At 42.1% G+C, this 23,067-nt stretch overlaps 4 protein-coding genes across 10 annotated transcripts in view; 3 read left to right on the top strand and 1 right to left on the bottom strand.

The window, feature by feature from the left end:
• The first annotated feature begins 207 nt into the window (after positions 1-207).
• Positions 208-7,238, top strand: si:dkeyp-84f3.9 (zinc finger protein 91). Of its 3 annotated transcripts, none has more exons than XM_062538883.1 (2): positions 208-418; positions 2,184-7,238. In XM_062538883.1, exon 2 carries the CDS (start codon positions 2,983-2,985, stop codon positions 6,913-6,915), a length of 3,933 nt encoding a protein of 1,310 aa, XP_062394867.1. In that variant the 5' UTR covers positions 208-418; positions 2,184-2,982; the 3' UTR covers positions 6,916-7,238. The 3 variants fall into 3 exon arrangements, with proteins under 3 accessions (XP_062394867.1, XP_062394869.1, XP_062394868.1); XM_062538885.1 differs by having other exon boundaries at positions 215-265; XM_062538884.1 differs by lacking the exon at positions 208-418 and adding an exon at positions 486-764.
• Positions 7,239-8,026: 788 nt separating this feature from the next.
• Positions 8,027-9,783, bottom strand: LOC134083382 (trypsin-3-like). The gene is made up of 5 exons (XM_062539709.1): positions 9,707-9,783; positions 9,298-9,460; positions 8,636-8,889; positions 8,363-8,502; positions 8,027-8,173 (listed from the first exon to the last, which is right to left on the bottom strand). The coding sequence occupies exons 1-5, from the start codon at positions 9,744-9,746 to the stop codon at positions 8,027-8,029; spliced, it is 744 nt and encodes a 247-aa protein (XP_062395693.1). The 5' UTR covers positions 9,747-9,783.
• Positions 9,784-11,066: 1,283 nt separating this feature from the next.
• LOC134082870 (trypsin-3-like) lies at positions 11,067-12,484 on the top strand. Of its 2 annotated transcripts, none has more exons than XM_062538894.1 (5): positions 11,067-11,106; positions 11,425-11,584; positions 11,732-11,982; positions 12,075-12,211; positions 12,335-12,484. In XM_062538894.1, exons 1-5 carry the CDS (start codon positions 11,067-11,069, stop codon positions 12,482-12,484), a joined length of 738 nt encoding a protein of 245 aa, XP_062394878.1. The 2 variants fall into 2 exon arrangements, with proteins under 2 accessions (XP_062394878.1, XP_062394877.1); XM_062538893.1 differs by having other exon boundaries at positions 11,732-11,985.
• A 5,095-nt stretch (positions 12,485-17,579) lies between these two features.
• LOC134082866 (NACHT, LRR and PYD domains-containing protein 1 homolog) overlaps positions 17,580-23,067 on the top strand; it is a 50,564-nt gene continuing 45,076 nt past the window's right edge. For all 4 annotated transcript variants that reach the window (XM_062538887.1, XM_062538889.1, XM_062538888.1 and 1 more), the window contains exon 1: positions 17,580-17,610. The gene's annotated coding sequence lies outside the window, so the exon portion shown is untranslated. The remainder of the gene's footprint in view (positions 17,611-23,067) is intronic.

The raw sequence follows: 23,067 nt of genomic DNA, 5'->3' as shown, positions 1-23,067 counted from the left end.
CAGTGTTATTATATGACGATCTATGAAGAAACACACCCTGCGTCTAGATGCTCTTCTGAGACATCTAACACTTCATACTCACTTTATGTTTTTTAACCTGAAAATTCTTTCTCGTTAAATGCCAATGACGTAGCAGACACGTTTCCGCTCTTGCGCGGATGTGTTTTAGCCAGGTTTTAGCAAATAAAATGCTACATAGTTAGCTGGCGATGAACAGCACTGCTAGATGGCTAACGCAAAGCACAGTCGAGCATCATGCAGATTTGTAGGTTGATTTGTAGATCTAACAATAGAAAATATGCAAACTAGAAAACGTTCATAGTTGCTATAGGTTGTAGCAGAGATTGTGCTAGATAGTCACTCGGATGTGTACATCTAACCGGCTAGTTCCATATATTTCAATCTGGCGATTGTTATGGTAAGAAAGAATACTCAATTGAATATCATAAAAGTCACGATTACGGCATGCTTTTCCATAACGGGGCTTTTGTAACGCTATTCAAAATGTGCTAATGTTAATGATAACGAAGTCGGGTAGCCGTAACGTTAATTGGGTTAAAACAGGAATGCGTAGTTGGTAGCGCTGATGTGGCTAGAGAATTTTGTGTAGAACTTCTTGCCTTGTCCTTCTGAGATTGTAACTGTTTATTTTTTTCTGGCGACAACAAGTCAGGCTGTTTGTTTCCTACTAATACATTCAGTCTTGTAATTCCATTTTATGATTATTGAGGAGATTGTAAGTCGCTTTCGGACAAAAGCGTCTGGTAAGAATAAACAGTACGCTAGTTTTGTAACGTGAATCAAAGAGCTTTGTCACGAAAGGGAATGCATGAAGTATTTTTCATCCAAGCTGATTTAGCATCAACGCAAAATATGGTAGTCTTAGTGTTTACGTGTAGCCAATCTAAGTGTCCACGTTCGTAGGGTCCTGTAAACTAAAAACAAAAGCAAGTGCTTTAATTAAAGACGCTTATAAATATAGCCTTGCCACCAGTGACATTGCTCGTGTGTGATATGCATCTGTCAAAACATGATTTGACATTACAGCATAAATATTGGGGCTTACAGTGATTGGCAGGTAGGAGTCATGGGTCAATTTCCAAGTGACATGGGACAATGTTTTGAGCGATGTTACTGGGCAACCTAGTAGGCTACTATTTATTCTGATTGGATGATGATCATGACTGTTTGTTTACAGAGATCTCCAGAGTTGCCCAAAATCAATGGAACATGCCAGAACCAGTAATGAACGTTGGCCAACATTGCTCAAAATGTTGCCCCATGGATCATCATCTCTAGAATAACCAGCCTCTAACATTCTTTTATATGTGCAAGTAGAAGTGTACCAGGCATAAACTATAATGTTAGCGAAGACCGAGTTGTTAGTGAAATATAATATGATAGTAATCCCACCATCATGTCATTAACTAGACCTACTTGTCTGGATGTAGCAAGGGGGACTGGACACCTTGGCATTGTTAGGGGCCTTAGAACATATCAAGCCATACAATTTTATTTGTAACTCGATAGGCCAAGGTGACTGATTTCATCCTCCAGGTGGGTGTATGTAACACATAGACCTATTCAATCATGGGGGTTTATATTGGACCATAGACTGCACTTTTCAATTGCAGGTCAGGGCAAGCCATTTTTAGGCTACCTATTAAACATAAACCAGGTTTTGGTTATGTATCAATATAGCAAAGCTTGTAGTTAAGTGGCTTTGCCAGTGATGGTAGCCTGGATGAGCCCAAATGAACCTGTTAGCAAATCTGAATTTCTTCTTCATTTAGGGATCACGTTAATAAAGTTACATGACGGATGTAATCAGATTGAAATTTAAGACCCCATGTTATTTATTCCCTATTTTATTATCAACAACAACAAATTTTCCAACCGAATGCACAATTGGCATATTTTAATCTGAGTAAAGAGTATAATCAAACTGAAATTGGTTGTGTACAACCGGAATAAATGTGTTGTAAATATAGGTTATATCACCTGTAAATATCACGATAAGGCACAATGTTTAATTTATATTGGCAAGGTTCCAAATAGGACTTTTAAAAGACTTTGCGACAATTGGACATTATTACTAAAGCATATTTTTGCTAGGCTTACTCATTATGATGCTTTGTTTCTGTGGAAATACCTCAACACTTACTCTTCTTTCTTGTCTGTAGGCCCGGCTGCTGTCCTACTCAGGCTGGTACATGTGATGAAATCAAAAAGGAACAAAGCACAAACACGTCAAGGATTTTACAATTCTGCCTGATGAGGAATGTTACACTGTGGCTGAAATGACAGCACCATCCTAAAACAGACAATGAAAATGCACATGCAAATAAGGATATGACTGGCATGAAATGGACCAGTGGCTTTAATAGTCAGAGATGACTGTTTGATATCATCGCTATTGCCGCAGACACAAAGGCAGGCGCTGTTGAAATATCCCCATTCTTTTCAAGATTTTTTGTGAACACTCAGTTGTTTTTCCTTCCGGGATTGACCTGGAGATTTGACCTGCTTTGAGGAAAAGACTTCTGAGAGCAATATGTTTGGCTCCTAATATGATATGCATTCGTGCTCACTTAAACACGAAAACCTTTGATGCTAAAGATCTGTGGTTGAGATCTGCTACAAAAGAGACTTGGATTCAGTAGAGAATGTGACATTAGGTTTGTCATGCAAGTGCCTGCTGATGAAGTCTGGTTGTAAGCATCATGTAATATTAACTGAATGATGATGGCCTTGTAAAACTATGATGACTATAGATAGATTTTTATACCTGAAAGTGCATAAAGTCTATTTATAGTTAGTTACTTACGTTCTAGTTCTAGTACACAAGTCAACTTTAGAAGCTACCTCCCAAAATAGGACTAAGTGTAAGAACTAAGTGAACAGAAAAGAAAACACTACTGAAAGATTAAAATTTGGAGGAAAAGTAGCTTTAAGTATCTGACATAACCTATTGGGAAAAACATGACATCTCGGATTACACAGATAGATCCTGAAGTGAAAAAAAGTGGTTCAACTATCAATGAAACTGATCAAGTAAATGCAAGGGATTCCAAGGACTGGCAGGAAAAGGGCCGACCTGAAGAATGTGTACTGAAAGTAACACGCAAAGTTGGCAGACCCGCTAAGAACAAGTCCCTTCCTCTTGATCCATTCAAATCTGAGAAACGCTCAAGAAATCATGGAGTAAAAACTGACAACACTGACTTGAGAAGGTATAGTCGAGCATGTAAAGACAAGAAGGACAGCAATTCTCCGAATGAACTGCGCAGGACGAAACAAAACTCAACAAAGCCTCAGTCAAAGAAGGCACATCACAAATTGTCCTGCAATCAACCTGTTCACACTCAGCAGGCCATGAGAAGGAAAAGGCAAGCTTTAAGCATTAATGTGAAGGAAGGGAGTTCACAGGTTTCCACAAACGTGCCTGATTCACCTTCTCTGGATGTTAAGCCTCTGAAAACAGAACCTGATGTGTCATTAGGAAGAGGTAAGCTAAGTAAACTAAGAATACACAATAATCAAGGACGTAAAGCAGTCGGGCCAATTAACCAGTCAAAATTTCAGGGCAAGTTGATTAATAAGCCAGCTAGAATGGAAAAAATCAGAGCTCAACAAAAATTGAATTCACGCCTTAAAACTAGGGCAAGGGGGTCACTACGAACTGAAGTGAATAGGAGTGCTACCTCACCAGACAATGCAAAGACCTGTAAACTTGGAAAGCCTACACAGACCAGCATTGCTCTGGATGTGAAGTCTGAAAAATATGACCGCAATTCCATAGCCTGCACTTCTAAGACCATCAAGGAGGATGTTTCATCTAACACCCAATGTGAGATTAAATATAAGAAGCCTCGAAAGATAGACAAGCGGAGTAAAAGATTTCGAAGAATGAAGGCAGAGGCAATGCTTAACTTGGAGAAAACCTCTGGTGCTGTTGGAAACGCAGAGGATGAGAAAAGCGGTTCCATAAGCCCCATGTTGGACACTCAAAATATTGACGTGTCGCTGTGCATTGTTAAAGAGGAAAGCCAACCGATGTCAATACAAAATACAACAAATGCATTTACAAAATTAGCTTCCCAGCCCACTGGCTCCAAACGCAAATATCGGAAAAAACGCACGTGGTGGAAAGATAAAAGGAGAGGACAAGTAAGACCTACAGGGAGACAAGACATGAAAAAACTCCCCAGTGTGGAGACAGTCCATAATATTGAGTCTGTTTCATTACACGGCCAACCTCATGTAGATAGTGATGAAACACAACTGGCTACAAGTTTTGAATATGAACTCCAAGGCAGTGGTGGGCCCCAGGAAGCATTTTGCCCTAAACAAGGGATAGACAGTGAAAATGTTGAAAGGGACGGTCCACAGTTGGGAAACAAAAATGACAGAGGCAATGAAGAAAATTCAAATGTAGTGAAATTAGACACAATGGGACAGAGTGATGATGAGATGGAATTGGATGGGTCAGAAGTAGAGGTTTCTAAAGCGTTTAGTCTGCCCAATCCAGATGTTTCTCTTGTGACTCCAGTAGTGGTAGACTTCGATGTGCTAAATAAAACAACCAAACAAAATAATGTGAAATCTTACGAATACCCTACCCGTAACAGCTCAGCAATGAGAAGGTCCGACACTGTTCCACACATTCAGTCTGGCGACCAAGCCACCAGAGGCGGTCGTCGGCGCCGGGGAGGAGGCCCTATGAAATGTGAGTTTTGTGGCCGCGTTTTTATCCACATGTCTGCCTATGTCATCCACGTGCGGATTCATACTGGCGAGAAACCACATGGTTGCAACATATGCGGCAAGGCGTTCGCTCAGAGGTCCAACCTCAATGCTCACATGAGGATCCACCAAGGGGTGAGGAGGATGCAATGCTGCGGAGTCCAGTTCTCCAGTCAGACAGCATTCCGCGAGCACAGCAAAACCCATGAGGTGAGCAAAATCCACGAGGTGAGCAAAGCCCACAAGGTCGGGGTGAGCAGAGCAGATGAGCACTTCAGCGGTTCTGAGGACTCGCCAGGCGGCCGGGGGACGGGGAAACCTTGCCCCTGTCCCATTTGTGGCAAAAACTTCCGCTATCACTCCATGCTGAAGACTCACATGCGTGTCCACAGCGGTGAGAAACCTTTCTCTTGCAAGGTTTGCGGCAAGTCATTTTCTCAAGCCACCACAGTCCGTGTCCACGAGAGGATACACTGGTCAGTCAAGCCTTATGTCTGCCCCAAGTGTGGCCGAGGGTTTTCCCAACTAGGAACTCTCAAGGTCCATGCCTGCAAAGCCAAAATTGATGCTCCTGTCACCACAACTGTAGCTTATCGTTGCCATCTGTGCCACAAATACTTTAATGATAAACATATGTATGAGCTTCATGTGCAGTCCCACACCGACACTCAGCGGCACAGCTGCAAATCTTGTGGCGAGAGATTCAGCCTTCAGTCTGAGCTTCTCACCCATGGTTTCTATTGTTCTCAAATGAAGACTACAGACCTTGGACCCCCATCTCCTTACTCTCCCCCATCCAGCCCATCTCCGTCAAGCTACTCTCCCCCACCAAGCCCCTCTCCCCCACAAAGTCCCTTGCATCAGCTTTCAGAGCGTCCTCTGAAATTACGGTCGCTCACAAACGTGCAAGCAGATTCTGTCAAACTGAAAGGAAAAATGCAAGGAAACACGATGCAAGAACAAGACACTAACCACAAAAAACGACTGCCTTTGCTGACATGTCCCATTAAGCTAATGACCAACGTGGTTGACAATGAGTACTTGAATGCGGAAAAGACTTCGGTCATCACTCCCATCATATCCCAATTGAATAATCTGGACCAGAAGTCAGACCCAAGGAAGTATTTCTGCCCTCGCTGCAGTCGACTCTTCAGCCACGTGATGAGACTGCGAGCCCACATGCTCACTCATTCTCAGAGTGAGGGATACACCTGTGGATGTGGCAAGACCCTGCAAACCTGGAGACAGTTCTGGCAGCACCAGCGTGTACACAGGCAGAAAAAGGGCCGCTTTTTTTGTCCCAAATGTTCTCGGGGCTTTCGGTTTGCAAGTTCATACCGAGACCACCTGCGAGAACATCCCGAGCTGAATGCATTTGCATGCCCCCTCTGCCCGCTTGCGTTCTCCAATTCTGATGGCCTGAGAGCTCACCAGGTTAATTGGCACAAAAAGACATTACCTTACATTTGCGACGTTTGTGGGAGGAGGTTTAGTTGCCAGAGGATGCTGGACCGGCACACCGTTTCACACCAGACAGTTAACCAGACGAGTTTGAAAGAAAAAGAGGCGGAGGAGGAGCCAGATGTGATGCCTTATCAGTGTGCAGAATGCGACCTTACCTTCAAGACAGTTGATCAGCTTTTCCAGCACCAATTGTCCCACTCACTTTCGGAGGACACTCTGTCTGGGAGCACAGGAGAGGCTGGAGGCCAAAATCAAAGGAACAGAGATCAGCACAACGCCACAACCAGTCCTTGCCTAACCACTGACAGGAAGTCACAAACATGTCCCACTACCACAACTTCTGCAAACCCACCACAAGTCTCACCTCCCCTGCATCCTTTGCCTTGGCAAAACGACCAGTCGCCAAACGCAAGGACTAGTCAGGAAACAAGTTCATCAGTCCAAAAACCTCATCAGCCCTCCTCCTCTCCCCATTCCAGCTCCAGTCCCCTGCCCACTGATGAGCAGCTGGCTAAGCAGACATTGTGTAGTTATGGGAAAGCCCCCAGGAGTGCGCAACATATTTTGGACAGCATCCCTGCCCGAGAGCAGGTGTGTGTGATGGATAAAGGCAGTGATTCCAGCTGTGCAGAGTGTGGCGCTGTTTTCACTGGAGTCTCAGAGCTGTTTGAGCACTACTTGCTACACGCAAGAGGAGAAGTGTAGCGTTTCAGTAGCATTCTTTATATTATGTACATCATTGGGTCCATATTAATTTCACGTGTGTCTGTGTGTGTGCAAATATGGAAGAGTTTCGAAAGTCTTCAAGTAGGGATTCATGACATTTTATGTTTACAGATATCATGGGAATTGTAGTTAGGTCTGCTGTTTATACAATGGAAATCCTTTTAGTGGTACAACCTACTGCTATATTTTGGCAGCAGGGCCAGACTGCATTTATGATACATGTCCCTATGATGTTGATCTGATTTTGCATCAGAAGTTACTAAATAAAGTGACCTTTTTCGCTTTGAGTATAATTGCCTCAGTATTTCTTATACCCTTCCAATGTTTTTCTTTGTGGATATTATCTGTTTTTCTGCACTCTTTAACACGCTTTTAGCTATTTAACATGTAATGATGATATACATTATATCCTTAGTTAAAAACGCACACACAAACATATAACACTGGAAACTGGAGACATATACATATGTGTTGTAGACATTATTCATTTGACCTTGAAAGTGTTGTTCATGGTGATGTGGTAAAATATCATATAATTTGTGTCAACAAAAGCTAGGCTACATTATTATCTGTAACATTTTTGGGAGTGACCGATGACCACAAGATGGCAGTATAAAGCTTCGATGGCCCTATAAAACTTATAGCCCGCTAATAGGCCCACAGCCTGCGGGCCTATCGAAGCTTATCCTGGGGAGGTCTCTCTCCAAACTCTGCGATGTATCACACAGACCAACTGATAAAACTAATGACACAGACGGACATCATGCTACATTATGCTGCAAAACAGTCTCCTTGACCTTGTTTTGAAAGGGCATTGACACTACTGATTAATTTAAATATAGCATGTGACACGGCACTACATTACACAGAAGTAGCCTACATTAAAGATACTTATTACTTGAAAAACTTGGTTTGTATTATAGGTATACAGAATACAGAATTACTCAAAGTACCTTCTACTGACAAATGTACGCACTTTTGCTCAGAGAGAGGCCGAATTGTGATTTAGTTTGAGTGTCAATCATTGTATTTGATAGATTCACATGCAGAATAAGTGGTATGTTGTTGTCAGGTCTTGTTTTTATTCATATTACATAGCCATGGTTTCAGCAATCCAGGAATTATAATTGCAAACCCTGGTGTAGACTCCAGGCTTGTCCTTCAGAGCACACCCATAACCCCAGGACACGACCCCCTGCAGCTTGCCATCACACACCACAGGGCCACCAGAATCACCCTGCGAGGGGCAGAGAAGACAATAGTAAGAGTTCAATTGAGGTAAAAGGCATACAAAAGGAATGTATCCTGCAAACAAAATGTTCGTCTGAGAAATTTGGTCTGAATGAAAACCCTTATTGGCCCGAGAGATATTAAGTCTGCAATCCCTTTTTGCCTTCAAAAGAATAGACAGCTCAGGTAACATTACCTGACAGGAATCCTTGCCACCCTCCATGTAACCTGCGCAGAACATGTTGTCCGTGATCTGACCACCAGGATATGTGTCCGCACACGTGCTATCACTTATGATAGGGATTTCCAGGCATCTGAGATTGATTGGATAGTAATCTACGAATCATCAGCACAAAAGAGAAACACAGTGTTTCAGGGCAGGGAGGAACAATATCACTATTGGAATATCGCTAATCCTAAATGTGAGTGATTTCTAATTAAGCTCCTGATTGCAAAAGATGATCCTTACTGCCACTTCCACTGGTGTTGCCCCATCCAGAGACCAGACAGCGGGCCCCAGCGCTGGCACAGCTGGAGGGCAGAGGCACTGTGCTGACGTACTGGTTGAGGGTGGCGGGCTTGCTCAGCTTGATCAGCATGATGTCGTTGTCCTGGCTCTGGCTGTTGTAGTTCGGGTGGAGGATGACTTTGGCGGTGCTGATGAACTGCTCAGTGCCTTCGGTTGACTTTATGTTGTGCTCACCCAGACGCACCTGCATACGACTAGCAAGGGGATAAAGCAGGGAATAGAAATGCTCAGGGGATAGAACACCAATGAATATTTTTGGTTGTCTGTGCCTAATGATTGTGTCATGTTTTACAATACACCTCACAACAGACAATTCTAGTGACAATATACCATTATCTCACTAAAAGGTGTACATATAACCAAACTTGTTTTAATATTTATGAACTATATTATACAGTTTGAGTCTATAGCAGTTTTAATTGTTATGGAAACAGCTGCTTGGTTTGAGTGTGTGCACAAACGTTGTATAGTGAAAGAGGCACATCTGGAAAACATATTCTGTGTACCTCTGTTCTAAGCATGATAAGGTGTGTATACATTAAGCACATGTATGTTGCTATGTTCCAGAAAATGCAGTAAAGTAGTGGGTCTGATGTTCTTACGACTGGTAGCAGTGAGCAGCAGACACAACCCATTCGCTGGAGATCAGGGACCCCCCACAGAAATGGTATCCAGCATTCAAAGACACCTGGTAGGGCACGCTATGTCTTTTGCACTCCTTCCCTCCAACAATTTTATCATCCTCACTCTTTGCAGGAGCAGCAGCTAATACAAAGATCAATGTTCACTTCATGCCCTCTTTCCATAACATGATACAAAACTTAATAAAGGTTTGAAATGAAACTTAATAAAAAAAAAAAAAACATCCTGATAAATGTAGACATTTGAAGAGATGTATGATTATTTGACACACATCTACAAGATAATGTAGGACATTTTGACAAAAGGCTAGCATTTCAGGCTGTGTGTGCAGAAATATGCACTAACTAGGTTCCACGGTTTAAGACTCACATGCAACTGCAAAACACACCAGGAGAACAATGGCCCTCATTGCGTGATCTTGTGTGGCGGAGATAATTCCAAGTCTGAGAAACATCTCTTATATATTTTTCCGTATAGCCTTTACAATCTATTACGCTCAAGGACACCGATTCCTACGTGACAGAACAGTAGGCTCTGCATACTTTTTACAAGTAGGAGTCAATGTTCTCGTTGCATGTTAGCAGCAGTTAATCTGACAGGCATTTCTCCTGATCAGAGAGGTGTTGTGTCACGTCACGTGCATTCTCAGGGAAGAACTACAGCTGCAACCACCTGGCAATATGAAAAGGCTTTGCTAAGCAGAACTGGCTCACCGTGAACACAGGTGCACAATACTGTGAATCCCCATGGCATGTTAAAAAAAACCTGGTGTGTAGTTTGTTAAGTTCCTATTGTTTCACATGGTTTAAATAAAGTCAAATGTAATTGAGTTATTATTATTGACTGTATTTTTGTAAACATACCCTGGTATTGTGGTACACACACACACACACACACACACACACACACACACACACACACACACACACACACACACAAAGGGATAAGTATTCATTATCATATAATTTTATATTATGTTACACATAAACACACTCATGCATTCATCCATTTAAACCACTGTAAATTGTAACTTGATTCATAATTTGTGTTCCTAGGAAGTAAACCTTTGCTTTACAGATAACATAGTCAAGATCCCATAGCCTTGTCTTGTGCCTGATTTGTGTACACTAAAGCTGGGACTTCCTGGGCCTACCCATTCCTGAACGAGTTGTCCAGGGCTCTCCATTTCTGTGATAGTTTTGGGTCTTTCAAGAGGGGCCTAAAGACATATCTATTCAGCATGCAAATAGTTAAGCATTTCTTATGAGTTATGATTTGTATATTATAGTATTAGTTTTTTTTAGCCTATTGAGTGAATCGATATTATTGTTTGTTATTGTCCTTAATGCAATCTTACCAACATTTTGAAATTGCTCACCGTTAATTGAACTATTGTATTGTTTTATTTGTATGTCACTTTTGACAATAGCATCTGCCAAATACCATAACCAAAACCAAATCCCATAGCCATAACCATAACCATAAATCAGAATAATAATGTCATTACAGTTTGAAAGGAATAAGACAGATTAAGAATTGATGCCTATATCAGCAAAACATATAGCACAGCACCATGTGAAGTGACCCATACGTTAACCATAAGTTACTATTTGACAGAGATGTGTACATGCTATGGATGGCCTTGGAAATATTAGATAGCAGAGCATATGCAGAGTATATAAGGTAGGTTCTGCCCATGGTGTGGCATTCTGTCAGCAGAGATCAAACCATGAAGGCTCTTATTCTCCTGGCTCTGTTCGCTGTGGCTTGTAAGTTTTAGAATTTTTCTCATTGACAAAATAATAGGTTTCTCAAAACTTAAGCAACTGGTCTCCTTACTTCTTAAACATATACAGGCTGTTGGGGGCATCAAATTCAAAATGAAGATTTTCCAAATACCATATGTATGTTGTTTTAGCAGAATTACTCATTAATAACAGGGCTTACATGATTTGCAAATCATACCATTCTGTTGTTGTCTTTTTTTGGAAATACATGCTGTACACAAAATTGAATTACAGTACATACATTGAATTACATCACTACATAAATACATCACTAATAATCACACCCACACTGTGGTGCAGGTGCCGCCCCTCTGGAGGAGGAGGACAAGATCGTGGGTGGGTATGAGTGCAGGAAGAACGCTCTGCCCTACCAGGTCTCTCTGAACTCTGGATACCACTTCTGCGGCGGCTCCCTGATCAGCAGCACATGGGTTGTGTCTGCTGCCCATTGCTACAAGTCGTGAGTATCTGTTTATCGTTTTAATAACAGCTATTTCACAGTATATGGTTTGGAAAATGATGATTCATTTGAAGATTGTTGTAAGCCTGCAATTTGCTGAACATTCCATGATAATGTTCAAACTTTCTTTTCCTCTCTTGCTTTTAGCCGCGTTCAGCTGCGTCTTGGTGAGCACAACATTGCTAGCAATGAGGGCACTGAGCAGTTCATCAACTCTGCCAAGGTCATCCGCCACCCCAGGTACAACAGCCGCAACCTGGACAATGACATCATGCTGATCAAGCTGAGCAAGCCCGCCACCCTCAACAGCTACGTGAAGACCGTGGCTGTGGCCTCCAGCTGTGTCGGCTCTGGAACCCGCTGCCTGGTCTCTGGCTGGGGCAACCTGAGTGGTAGTGGCAGTGAGTAAACTTTAGTAAAGACAATGCCTGTGCTTTGCCTGCCAATTTGGTAAGGAGCATCACTCTTATTCCTTATTGTAAACCCACAGACAACTACCCCGACCGTCTGATGTGCCTGGATCTCCCCATCCTCAGCGACAGCACTTGCAGAGGCGCCTACCCCAATCAGATCACCTCCAACATGTTCTGCGCTGGATTCATGGAGGGAGGCAAGGACTCTTGCCAGGTAATGTGCAGTTATTTGTTGTCATGTTTTCCTTGAAGTCACTCTGATCAGCAACATGCAGTACATTCTATGTGTAATATGATATGCCATTTTCTCATCACGCTGTTTCACATCCTTATCCAGGGTGACTCTGGTGGCCCCGTGGTGTGCAACGGAGTTCTGCACGGTGTTGTGTCCTGGGGCTACGGCTGTGCCATGAGGAACAAGCCCGGTGTCTACGCCAAGGTCTGCAACTACAGCTCCTGGATCAGCAGCACCATGTCCTCCAACTAAATGTCATTTTGAGGATACAACTACCATGTCATGCAGTAGAGCTCATACCAACAGCTCTTCAGTCAAATTTCAATAAAAAATACCTGTTGAAAGTTGAAATGACATCACTATTTTCGTGAGCTTAGAATTATAAGGTTCTATCTCCGTTTAGGGTAGTTCTGAGATATTGAGCATCAAAGTTTTACATAGCTAGCAAAACTGTACTGTAGTACCTTTTTATTTTGCTAATAATTAACTTTTTTTTTTTTTTTTTACAAAAATAACACCACACAGGCATTAATGAGCACCTAATGGATCAGATGATGTCAAAAACTCAATTTCGACCAAAATGGAGATAGAACCTTATAATTCTCAGCTCACGTTTTGTCAAAAAAAAAAAAAACTGACCCCTTTCAATGCAATGTACATTTTTCAATAATAATAATAATAATAATAATAATAATCAATAATTTGTAACTTTTTAAGTCTTTTTTTGAAAGAGTTTTAAGGAACAGCTCTAGAAAACCACCTCTGACTCTTCTTAGTTAAATCGTTAAATTAAGCAAATTGCTCTTCATAGTCCTCGCTGGATTATTATATCTTTGTTCTATGGGTTCTTAAGAGTAAAAAAATATGTCTCCATTTTTTCTTGAAGGTTTCGGTGACCCTAATCAAAGGTCAAATTCTGAAAAGGTCAAATTAGGCGTTTTACCCATAGACCTCACATTTCTGGTATTGTAGCACAGGAGCTGGTGCCAAAAAGCAAAGATATTCTAAGGTTGTGCGCAAAAGTGGACCACATACACAATACAACATTCTTTTAAAAAAATTAGGCATTTTTAGGCTGATGAGTGATCTCTTTAAAGTGTAAGTTTGGCGGAAATTGAAAAAACTGTGTTTTTCTGAATGAAAATACATCAACTAAGACACGGAAGAAGCATTTTTCGTTGATCACGCAGTACCGAGCTAGCACAGGCAAGAGCTCCAGCCCAAAATAGCAAACAGTGGGTTAGCATAGGGCCTACAGCCATACGCTTTCAAATTCGCATTTTTAAGCCACTAACAGCATTGCTCAAAACAGCGCCAAACCTCGTCAGCAACTTGCTCTAGGATATTGTGCCTAGAATGCTCAAAATTGTCTGCCTAAAAATACTTCAATATCGGGGGGCGCTGTGGCGCAGCAGGCTACAGCGCCCGTACCATTTACGGGTCCGAGTGCCCACGGGGACCCAGGTTCGAATCCGGCCTGCGGTCATATCCCAATCCCACCCCATCTCTCTCTCCCACTTGTTTCCTGTCTACCACTTCACTGTCCTGTACTAATAAAGGCAAAAAGCCAAAAAAAAAGATTATATAAAAAAAAAATACTTCAATATCAATATCAATTCATGCCTATTAGTGTGCTTGAGTGTAGGCCTGGCCTGCTCTGCCAGTTCTTGTCTACACCCATTTAGAGCACAAAGCGCAGAGATCTGTTAAATCAAGTTTAATCTTTTACATAGCCAGCACCAGCTGAGGCTGAAAAGGTAAAAGAATCAGATAAACAGACAGGTGTGTGTGTGTGTGTGTGTGCGAGAGAGAGAGAGAGAGAGAGACCTGGATTTCCCACTAATATATATGCTTACTTGATTCAATTAGAAAAAGTGGATTACTCAATCGGAGTGACTATTTGAACAGAGTAAGGGTGTGTTACATTCAGAACTAGACTGTTCCATGTAATTGTAACATACAGTAATATGGTTTCATAAATTCGACAGCCCTAACTTTCCATTTCCACTTTACATCCTTATTGCAAATCGTCAACACACACCCCTCCCCGAGTCAGGTGACGCCAACTAGTTTGTGCTGTCCAAATGCAGGTAGGGACGCATACTGAGGAGCAAGCTAACTCAGACGCTACTGGAAAGAAGGTACTATCCAGCGTGCGCACTTGACTTTTGGACACAGAGTTGGTGTCACCATTACATTGTGCTCCCATGAGCCTTTGCAAAAACAGTGAGATAATCATGCAGCTTACAGTGTTGCCAAATGTTCATGCATAATGCTTAGAAACCAGTACAACAATCTGATTTACAGGACAACAGAAGTTTATATATATAAATCCCTCTGTAATTTTTCTCCCATCTAATAGGCCTATGTTAACACAATGAAAAAAAAATAGTTTTTTTTTGTGTTTCAAAATGTATGCAAATTAGTGCATATTTAATTTGCATAGTTTATTTAAACATTAACAGAAAACGTTTTTCTTAGGCTATATTAATGTAAGTACGGAGCCCGAGAAGGGTCAGGTGTGTGAATATTTTTGAGTGCACTTTTGCGTTCCCTCGCAATACTTTTTGCGTTCCCTCGCAATTCTTTTTGTGTTACCTCGCAATACTTTTGCGTTCCCTCGCAATAATTTTGCGTTCCCTCGCAATACTTTTTGCGTTCCCTCGCAATAACTTGTCTGTGTTCCTGTCAACTTGGGCTCCATACAATAGCCCACCATACAGGTTTACATGGACTGCAGTTTTACTAAGTTACTAAGTTTTACTTTAACCTGGGGCTCACATACAGCAATATACTGTAGCCTACTGGCGGATTTGTCTGTGAGACACAATGTGTTTAAGCATGAAAACTCTGAAGCGTCTGCTAAAGAAAAACGGCTTGTTTCGGCGCAGTATGATTATGACAGCGCAGTAACCTGACGTAGCCTAGCCACTGTACGGAGCCCAATGTTAACTTTTGTTTACGTCTCAGAATGTAGTTTGAGATTTCAGGGGAGACTTATATGTAGCTGCTCCAGGGCTGAGGTACTTGAATTGACTCGGGTTAACTCCCTCTCTCCTTCACAACAGCAGCAGGTTTATAACTTGCACAGTGGTTTGGATCAGAGGATTTATTTTGTGATCTTTATAATATAGCCATTCACATCGCTCAGGTCCCATGTAACATGCCTCTCTCTCCCACTCCAATCTCACACACACACACACACACACACACCCTCGCTCCCTCTCTACCCCTCCCACTCTGCAGACGGAACATGTGGCTTAAAGGGCATAGGCCTACACATGCAAGTTATTGCAAGGGAACGCAAAAGTTATTGTGAGGGAACGCAAAAGTATTGCGAGGTAACGCAAAAAGTATTGCGAGGGAACGCAATAAGTATTGCGAGGGAACGCAAAAGTGCACTCAAAAATATTCACACACCTGACCCTTCCCGGGCCCCGTATGCGAGTAATCAACTGGGGGAGTTTCATATAGGCCTATGATATCTGCTATAGTTAAAACATGCCTTACAGGGGTGTCAAACTCATTTTCACCGAGGGCCACATCAGCCCAATGGTTGCCCTCAAAGGGCCAGATATAACTTCTAAGATTTGTAGCACCAGCCACAAAATCTTTAGCATCGGTAAAACTTCTAAAATCGAGAAGAGCAAAAGGTATCAGCATGACAAGTTCTTTTTTTTTTATTATTGTTATGTTTTGTAAAAACAAAACACCACTGTCAGTTCCATACAGTTTGACTTTTCAATGAGGGTCACTGGTCAGTCAGGAAGAGATCATGCCATGGATTCTTTTTTTTTTTTTTTTTTCATATTTCTGAGTTTTTAGATTCGAGTATATTCAACTTTACTGTCATTGCACGAGTGAAATACCAGTAACGAAATGCAGTTTTAAATCTAGCAAGTGATGCAAACGAGTAGGCTAACTGTCATGTCAAAAAGTGCATCCATGTGAAATGCGTCACTAGCCTACACCGTTCCATACACATACATTAGAAGCGAACGGTCCCGGTGGACTTTTTCTTTGAAGTTTTAAAGTTGAAAGGTGTTGTGTGGATTCTATGTTGTTCGTTTTAAACTGAAATGAAAATGCTAAGCAACAGGGCGATTACTACAAACTTCTAGCATACCTCTGCTTGCCTGATATGAATGCACCTCTTCTCGGTCAGAATAGGCTTATTTTCGCTTTTGGTCAAACAATCCTTGCTCGATTAGCAAGGATTTGGAGCTGGATTTTTTGGATAATAGGACTACACACAATTATACATGCCTTTTAAACGTAGACGTAAACGTATCACGTAGTTTACGACTTACATCGATTCCCCTCTCAAAGAAGCACACGCACTTCAAACAATCATGCGTTTCACAGGCAGGCTAAACCGAGCGCGTCATTTAGGCGCTCCGTTCGTTAAAATAGTTTAGAATACTGGTCTACTTTGTTTTCACACGTACACGTTGCTATCACATCTGATGTAGGCTAGCCAGTTGCACTGATCATAGAGGAAGGTGGTTGATGTCGCCTCCCTGTCAGTCTCACATGCGTGCATTGTATTGCAGTGTATTGCCTATACGCAAAACCTGTATCGGACCTTTTGCTCGCGGGCCACATACTGTATCAGACCCTTAGCTCTCGCGGGCCATATGAAATGACGTGGCGGGCCGCATCTGGCCCGCGGGCCTTGAGTTTGACACCTGTGCCTTACAGTGTATTGCCTTACAGTGAAGTATCAGAAAAACAGGGTTAAAACAGGTTGGAAAAAAATGGAGACATCATTTTTCTTCATGTTTAATGACCACTAAAGACAGTCCAACCACCCTCCAAAAATTAACATTTCAGTCCCACGGAAACCACATAGGCCTAGGCCCCCTGACTAGATATGACATTTGATTGGAATGTTGAACTTTTGGAATTGGAAAGAAAACTTTTCACCCGAGAACTTCAATAACAATATCAGCAACTTTTTGTGATTAACAGCCATAGCCTACCATGAAATGGCAATCAAGGGAATTGTTATGGAATTGCAAAAAGCAATGCCATTAAAAAGTTTGTCACTTCCCGTCAGAAAAAAAACGTAGGCTAGCCTACTGCAGCCTATAAATAAGGTTAAAGATCAGTGAACGTTATTGACCGAAAAATGGAGACTGAATGGAGACTCTCCTTTAATTTATCTTTACATTTGCCGTAGTAAAGCTGTCAATGGTTTTAATAAGACATCTGCATTTGACTAATTATGTGTCTTTCCTTACAGCAACGGCATTTCTTTGTAGGCTAGTCTCGTTTTCCAAACGTCATCAGCTATGATATGACTTCCGTGATGGCCCAAGTTTATGTAACATAATCCACAAAACGTCTCATGCTAGTGGAGGTGCCACGGTGAACAGGTAAGTCCATTTCGCGACTTTTCGATGACTCGGTCAGCATTTGTAGGTTGGACGCAGCCAAGAAGCCCATTCCTGATCAAATTCAGATCGCTGTTGTGGATTGAAGGTTGGCTGTAAAATAGTATGGTGAAGTTGTACAAAATTATCCCACAAAATAGGACTCGATCGCCAACATGTTCTGCCTATAAGTATTAAGTGCTGCTCGATCAGTAGCCTATAGTTACAGAGACTTTTTAAAAAGATCAAAACAGAACAGATCTCCGTAGAAATGCATGCATGCATGCATGCATGCAAATCCCGCACCTTCTGTGTATGCTTCCCCAAAGCCATATCGATGGCTTTGTGCTTCCCCATTCACTTGGATAGGAAAATAGCTGTCCGTCCGAACCGGTTATCAACACTATGCGTGCACGCGGCAAAAGATTCTCAGTGGCCAGCCACAACGCCACTGAGCGTAATAGTAGGCTACTGTAACCTATTCACAGTCGATAATAACATCCAACTACAAAGTTGGATCTGTTTGTTTTGTCTTTAATATATTGTCTTTATAGGGCGTTGCCGTTGTCTATCCATCATTCGTCCTGAATAGGGTGACCAGATTTCTCTGAACTAAAACCGGGACACTTAGTGCGTGATCAAATGTAACGTCAACATGTGACAGGTGAAACTTTTTTTTCATAGCCGTCTTTCAGCCCAAACGGTACTGGGGGTTCGGGGGTGTCACCCCCGAGACAATTTCTTAAATATTGCTGTGCAAATGCACACATTCTTTGCACTTTCAGTCAGAGATTAGGTCCTGCACTGTCTGACTCCTAAACATTACTCACCTATTATCCAGATAGCCTGCATGAAAACATTTTTTGAAAACGAAACTCAGCCATATTATTTTCTCAAGCTTAGTTTACATTATGTGTGATAACTCTAAACAGCTACTCTTGTCAGATGGCCATTATAGCCTACATCATTGAAAAGCTGAGATTCCAGGGTTTCAGAAAAGGGCTATGGTTTGCCACCTTTGTAACGACCAACCCCCATAGCTCATGGACTATAGGTTATTGAGAATGATGACTTTCTCTTCAGCATTGTCATAGCGTAACCTGCTTAAACGAGGCAATGAAACAATGTACATTACGTTACGTAACGTTGACTGCAAAGATTGTGCAGACTGTTGCGATTGACTGGCACACACACACACACACACACACACACACACACACAGCATACGTCGGACGCTTTAGTGATCGGGCTATATTAAAACCACACTTCAATTATGGTTGGTGAAAACCGGGACATATCAGCGTCCCGACAGGCTTTTGTGGGGACTCGGGACTGTCCCAGGAAAACCGGGACGTCTGGTCACCCTAGTCCTGAACCCTCTGGGTAAACCCTGCCTGATATGCCGGTGATTTCCATTTCGCCTGCAGCTCAGGCTGGAACCTGCACATCTCTATCCCTCCTGCTTTCTGTCATCTTCTGGGTTCAATCACTGGATCGTTGGTCTTGTTGATTGAATGACTACAGTATAAAGCGCACAGAGTCATTGGAACCATCCCCATTGATCATGCTTCTTAATAATAATAATAATAATAATAATACATTTTATTTAAAGGCGCCTTTCTTGGCACTCAAGGTCACCGTACATACAGTACAGGCCAAAAGTTTGGACACACCTTCTCATTCAATGAGTTTCCTTTCTTTTCCTGACTATTGACATTGTAGACTCACAATGAAGGCATCAAAACTATGAATTAACACATGTGGAAATATGTACTTAACAAAAAAGTGTAAAACAACTGAAAATATGCCTTATATTCTAGTTTCTTCAAAGTAGCCACCTTTGCTCTGATTACTGCTTTGCACACACTCTGCATTCTCTTGATGAGCTTCAAGAGGTAGTCACCTGAAATGGTTTTCACTTCACATGTGTGCCCTGTCAGGTTTAATAAGTGGGATTTCTTGCCTTATAAATGGAGTTGGGAATCAGTTGTGTTGTGCAGAAGTCAGGGGTGATACACAGCTGATAGTCCTACAGAATAGACTGTTCGAATTTGTATTATGGCAAGAAAAAAACAGCTAAGTAAAGAAAAACGAGTGGCCATCATTACTTTAAGAAATGAAGGTCAGTCAGTCCGAAAAATTGGGAAAACTTTGAAAGTGTCCCCAAGTGCAGTCGCAAAAACCATCAAGCGCTACAAAGAAACTGCCCGTCCCAGGAAAGGAAGACCAAGAGTCACCTCTGCTGCGGAAGATATGTTCATCCGCACGTTAACAGCAGCTCAGATTAGAGACCAGGCCAATGCCACACAGTTCTAGCAGCAGACACATCTCTAGAACAACTGTTAAGACGAGACTGCCTGAATCGGGCCTTCATGGTAGAATAGCTACGAAGAAACCACTGCTAAGGACAGGCAACAAGCAGAAGAGACTTGTTTGGGCTGAAGAACGCAAGGAATGGACATTAGACCATGGAAATCTGTGCTTTGGTCTGATGAGTCCAAATCTGAGATCTTTGGTTCCAATCACCGTGTGGAAGGCAAAAGGGCCAACAAGTGCCAAGCATCTCTGGGAACTCCTTCAAGACTGTTGGAAGACCATTTCAGGTGACTCTTGAAGCTCATCAAGAGAATGCCAAGAGTGTACAAAGCAGTATTAAAAGCAAAAGGTGGCTACTTTGAAGAACTTAAAATATAAGACATATTTTCAGTTGTTTCACACTTTTTTGTTAAAGGTACATTATGTAGGATTTTAAGTGTTTTAGTACCTCAAGTCAACGTCTTCATTCATAAATAGATCCTCTTTGGTGTAAAATAACATATGCCAATGATCTGACTCGTCCTGCTGGCCGAAGAATTACTTCCCGGCATTTACATTGAAAGGGACGTTCACAGGAAGTCTTCCATGTCTTTCCGGTGTATAGAAAAATATGAACTGCCGAGAGGGACATAAAACACTACCGCTAGGGAAAAACGCGTTTTTGCATTTCGCGTACACAGAGAAGCAGCGTGAAGACGGTCAATACTTAACCTACAGACAAGCACTGCACTTAGTGACATAGTTCATGCCTTTAGAGCAATACAAGCATTAGCCTATACTGCCATGTCAAGTTGTTAGCTGCTGCTATGCTAATATTACGATAGTAAGCTAATGTAAAAACAATATAAGCATGACAACGTAAGTCACTATGTTGCTCGAGGAGTAATTACTCATACATGATCATACAAATTATTCAAAGAACTTTAGAATAGCTTACATCATCACTGGAAAGAAAACTCGATGAAGTGGTAGAAGACATCTTGAATGAATCTCGACCCATTCAACTTCCCGTAGTTCTAGCCATCTTGCAACGCACATTTAAAAACGCGTGGCGCTAGAGCGTGCATGCAAAATCAAATTTTTTTTTAAAGTATATATTTTTGGCCATTTTATGCCTTTATTGACAGTGACAGTGGAGATAGACAGGAAGTGAATGGGAGAGAGAGTGGGGGTGGGATCCGGAAAGGACCACGGGGCGGGAATCGAACCCGGGTCGCCGGCGTGCGGTGCAGGTGCCCCAGCCAGTTGCGCCACAGCTGGGGCCTGCAAAATCAAATTTAACCACTAGATGGGAGCAAAAACGACATAGTGTACGTTTAAGTATATAATTCCACATGTGTTAATTCATAATTTTGATGCCTTCGGTATGAATCTACAATTTTCATCATAGTCATAGTCATGAAAATAAAGACAACTTAGGTTGTGGTGTGTCCAAACTTTTGGCCTGTACTGTACATACATAAAACATTTAAAACACAACAATAAAATCCGTACATATAAAAAGCAGCAGAAAGGGGTAGAGGAATAGCATCAAATGGAATAAGCAGTTTTAAACAGATGTGTTTTGAGTTGAAATGGCAGAATGAATCAATGTTTCTGAGTTGGGGTGGTAGTGAATTCCAGAGACGGGGAGCAGAGCGGCTGAATGCTCTGCTCCCCATGGTGGTGAGATGGGCGGTGGGGACAGACAGGTGTATGGAGGAAGAGGATCTTATTGTTATTGATGTGGGATTGAAAGGATAGTGTGCTGTCAAGGATGACACCCGGACTCTTAACATGAGGAGAAGGTGAAACAGAGGAGTTATCAACAGAAAGAGAAAAGCTGTCGGTTTTGGATAGAGTGGATTTAGTACCAATGAGGAGGACCTCAGTTTTGTTACTGTTTAGTTTAAGGAACCAGGTTTTTATCTCAGAGATGCAATCAGTAAGGGAGGTGGGTGGGAGAGTGAATGAAGGTTTGCTGGAGAGGTAGAGCTGGGTGTCATCCGCATAACAGTGGAAATTAATATTAAATTGGCGGAAGATATTGCCGAGGGGGAGGAGGTAGATGATGAAGAGTAGGGGCCCCAGGACAGATTCCTGGGGCACACCTGAAGTGACAGAGGATGGGATGGATTTAAGGGACTTTAACTGAATGAACTGAGTGCGGCCTGAGAGGATGTGAACCATTTGAACGTAGTATGTGTGATGTCAATGGAAGACAGCCTACTGAGGACAGATGGTATCAAAGGCTGCACTCAGGTCGAGGAGGATGAGGATGGTGAGGAGACCAGAATCAGCTGCCATGAGGAGATCATTTGTAATTTTGATAAGTGCTGTTTCAGTGCTGTGGAGTGGGCGGAAACCGGACTGGAACTGTTCATACAGGTTATTATTGGATAAGTGAGAATGGAGTTGGGAGGCGACTGTTTTTTCAAGGATCTACTCTTGTGCAGTTGAAATAAAGCGCAGACTCCCCAAAAATTAAATATCCTGATGTTCAAGCCTGGATTAGTGCAAGGGCCTTGAGGTCCCAGGGAGCTGGGACAGTGCCCCTAAACTGCTGTGGGCCCTGTCTGCTCCAAAAATGCAGCTTGCACCTCATACTGTTCACCCAGGAGTCACATTCTATTGACGCATTCCAGGCATCATGTTTATTAAGCCGCCTTTTTAATGCAAACAAAGCCTACTATTAATGTCACTTTAATGTCATGTTTCTATATCATTATAACCCAAATAAAAATTATCTACTTATTCATAAATTAATTGCGGAACATTTGAAAAGTTGATTTTTAACACCTTTCTGCCATAGCCCTTTTCATCTCGTGTACCACATGCGTACCACAGTTTGGGAATCCCTGATTTAGGCCATCATCATCATTTGACAGGAGTGACAGATGTCAGGTGTCTGACATATGAATGAAAGAATGTGGACTGTTTGCTTGAGTCTGAAGTAGGTGAGATAAGCTAGTCCGAAGTTGCCACCTCTTTCAAATTGGGTTAGGTGTAGCCTACTCTAGTAGGTAAAATTGAGTTTGTGCCCAGGAGTGCTTGAACAGCTTAAAGGGATATTCCGCCATTTTTGGAAATAAGCTTGTTTTCCACCTCCCCTCGAGCAAAACAATTGATATTTACCTTTTCCCCCATTCAGCCATTCTGTGAGTC

This window comes from Sardina pilchardus, chromosome 6, assembly GCF_963854185.1.
Source record: "Sardina pilchardus chromosome 6, fSarPil1.1, whole genome shotgun sequence".
Taxonomy (NCBI): domain Eukaryota; kingdom Metazoa; phylum Chordata; class Actinopteri; order Clupeiformes; family Clupeidae; genus Sardina; species Sardina pilchardus.
This window is presented reverse-complemented; position numbering and strand designations above follow the sequence as displayed.